The sequence below is a fragment of the Rhincodon typus genome, unplaced genomic scaffold (assembly GCF_021869965.1).
Source record: "Rhincodon typus isolate 14 unplaced genomic scaffold, sRhiTyp1.1 hic_rhity00004357, whole genome shotgun sequence".
Taxonomy (NCBI): Eukaryota; Metazoa; Chordata; class Chondrichthyes; order Orectolobiformes; family Rhincodontidae; genus Rhincodon; species Rhincodon typus.
The window spans coordinates 10,404-13,163 of record NW_025969995.1 but is presented as its reverse complement, the minus strand read 5'-3'; the positions used below and the strand labels follow the sequence as shown (position 1 = coordinate 13,163).

Sequence of the window (2,760 nt, the reverse complement as noted above, 5' to 3'; positions counted from 1 at the left end):
CATCAAACCCTCCCGGGCCAGGGACAGCACGGGGTTAGATACAGAGTAAAGCTCCCTCTACACTGTTCCACCATCAATCCCTCTCGGGACAGTGATAGCATGAGGTTACAGAGAGAGTAAAGCTCCCTCTACACTGTTCCGCCATCAAACCCTCTCGGGACAGGGACAGCACGGGGTTAGATACAGAGTAAAACTCCCTCTACACTGTTCCCCCATCAAACCCTCCCAGGACAGGGACAGCACGGGGTTAGATACAGAGTAAAGCTCCCTCTACACTATCCCCCCATTAAACCCTCCCAGGACAGGGACAGCACAGGGTTAGATACCGGTTCCACATGTACTGCTGTTCTCTCAAACATTAATGTCACTCTTGCTGTGAATGATCAGCCTTACCTCAATCTTCTGAAAGGAGTTTGTGATCATAGCGACTAACATGTTGAGCAGCACTATGACCATGATGATGGTGAAAAACCCATACAGAACCCGTCCTACAAACTCCGCCACCACAAACTCTGTGAGATCAACTGAAGTTGGTTCCTCCATCCCAAACATGGTCCAGAAGAGGAATTGGAGCGTTCCATTAAAACTGCACCAGGGGGAGAGAAACAACCCTTTGGTCACACAGCACAGAAGCCAAACTGTGTTGTTACCAACTCTGTCAGACTCTAACCTCACTCAATGACACGGTGATCCTTGCACTGAGAACTGAACAATGAGAACCAGGGTGAAAATCAAACAGGGCTCTTGCTCCCAAAAGCTGCCCATTTAGTGTGGGTGTCTGTATCTGTGTGCGTCTGAGTGCGAGTGTGTGTTTGAGTGAGTGTGCGTGTGCCTGTGTGTCAATGCATTTTCGTGTGAGTGTGTGTGAGAATGTGTGTGAGTGCGTGTATGTGTGTGTGTGGGTGTGTGTGTGAGTGTGAATGTGTGTGTGTGAGAATGTGTGTATGAGAATGTGTGTGTATGAGTGTGCGTCAGTGCGAATATGTGTGTGAGAATGTGTGTGAGTGTGTGAGTGTGTGCGTGAGAGAGTGCGTGTGAATGTAAGAGAATGTATGTTTGTGCATGGGTGAGAATGTGTGTGAGTGTGTGTGTAAGCCTTTGAGTGTGTGTGTGTGTGTGTGTGTGTGTGTGATTATGTGTGTGTGTGAGAGAGTGTGTGAGTGAGTGGGTGTGTTTGTGTGACTGTGTGTATGGGTGTGACTGTGTGCACATGTGTGTGCACGTGCGTGTGTGAGCAGGTGTGTGTGAGCAAGTATGTGAGCATGTGTGTAAGTAAAAGTGTGTGTGATGTGTGAATGTGTGTGTGTGAGTGTGAGCATTTAGGTGTGTCTGAGAGTGAACATGTGGGTGTGTTTGTGAGTGTGTGAGTGTTTGTGTGCATGTGGGTGAGTCTGAGTATTTGTGTAAGTATGAGAGCCAGTGACTGTGTGTGTGTGAGAAAGTGCGTGTGTGTGTGTCTGTGTCCGTGTGTGTGTGTGTGTGCATGAATGTGTCTGTGTGTGTGCGTGAGTGTGTGTGTGAGTGTGAGTGAATGTGTGTGTGTGTGTGTGTGTCTGTGTGAATGTGTGTGTGTGTGTGTCTCTGTGTGTGTGTGAGTGTGTGTGAATGTGCATGTGCATGCGTGAGTGAATGTGAGTGTCCATGTGTGAGTGTGTGTGTGTGAATGTGTGAGTGTGTGTGTGTCTCTGTGTGTGTGCGTGAGTGTGAGTGTGTATGTCTGAGTGTGAGTGTGTATGTGTGTGTGTGAGTGTGTGTGTATGTGTGAGTATGAGAGTGTATGTATGTGTGTGAGTGTGTATGTGTGAGTGTGAGTGTGTATGTGAGTGTGAATGAGAGTGTGACTGAGAGTGAATGTGAACCAGCCCTTTAGTTTTTAACAATTTTTGTACATGGAGTCCCCACAGGTTCCTAATGTCACTCATTGAGAAAATACTTGGTCCTTCAGTGAGCTAGCTGCCCTGTATTGGGAGCAGCCCATATAGAATGGAACTGTCGCTGAGAGGGAAGGGAGCAAACAAGGAAGGAGGTATTTGCTTTCTGAAATGATTAAACTCAATGCTGAGACCTGAGGGCTGTGAGGTCCCTGAGGAGACCATCAGCTGCTGTTTCTCCAGTTTGCACTGAGCTTCGCAGGAGCACAGCAGCAGGCCTGAGACAGAAACGTTAGCCTGGAAACACATCGCTGCTCTCTTTGTAAAAATGTCCCTGAGTGTGAGGTAGCCTGCCATGCAAACCCTAACACCCCTTCCTCAGCAAACACTCCACCCTTCCACAGACCTCTTCAGTTCCAAAGAAAGATCACTGCACTCAAAACATTAATCCTGTTTCTCTCTCTGTGGGTGCTGCCAGACCTGCTGAGTTTCTCCAGTTGTTTCTGTCTTGGTCCCTAAGCTACAGTGTTATTTACATCATCAGAAATCTGGTTTGGCTGGTTCGGTAAACCTGTACTGACTGATCACACACATCAATTACAGAGTGCATGGAATTACATAGCACAGGACAAAGCCAGGCCTTTAGGCCCACCCAACTGCTTCTGTAACAGGCTCCTCCTCCTCCCCGCTACATCTCACCCCATTGCTATATCCTTTCATTCCTTAAAGGTATCGACACAATTCTCTCAACCACTCCCTGTGGGAGCGAGTCACACATTCTCCACACCCCCCCAGTCCCTGTGGGAGCGACCCCCCCCCCCCCCCTGGGGGGGAGAGCCCCCCCCTCCCCCCCCCCCCCACCCTGTGGGAGTGAGAGCCTCACTGTCCC

General features: G+C 49.2%; 1 protein-coding gene across 1 annotated transcript in view; it reads right to left on the bottom strand.

Moving 5' to 3' along the window:
* Window positions 1-393: 393 nt before the first annotated feature.
* LOC109923923 (short transient receptor potential channel 2-like) overlaps window positions 394-2,760 on the bottom strand; it is a gene marked incomplete at both ends in the record, with an annotated part of 11,195 nt that continues 8,828 nt past the window's right edge. The window contains one exon of the mRNA XM_048593880.1: window positions 394-586. Within this exon, the coding sequence (XP_048449837.1) occupies window positions 394-586 (193 nt within the window). The remainder of the gene's footprint in view (window positions 587-2,760) is intronic.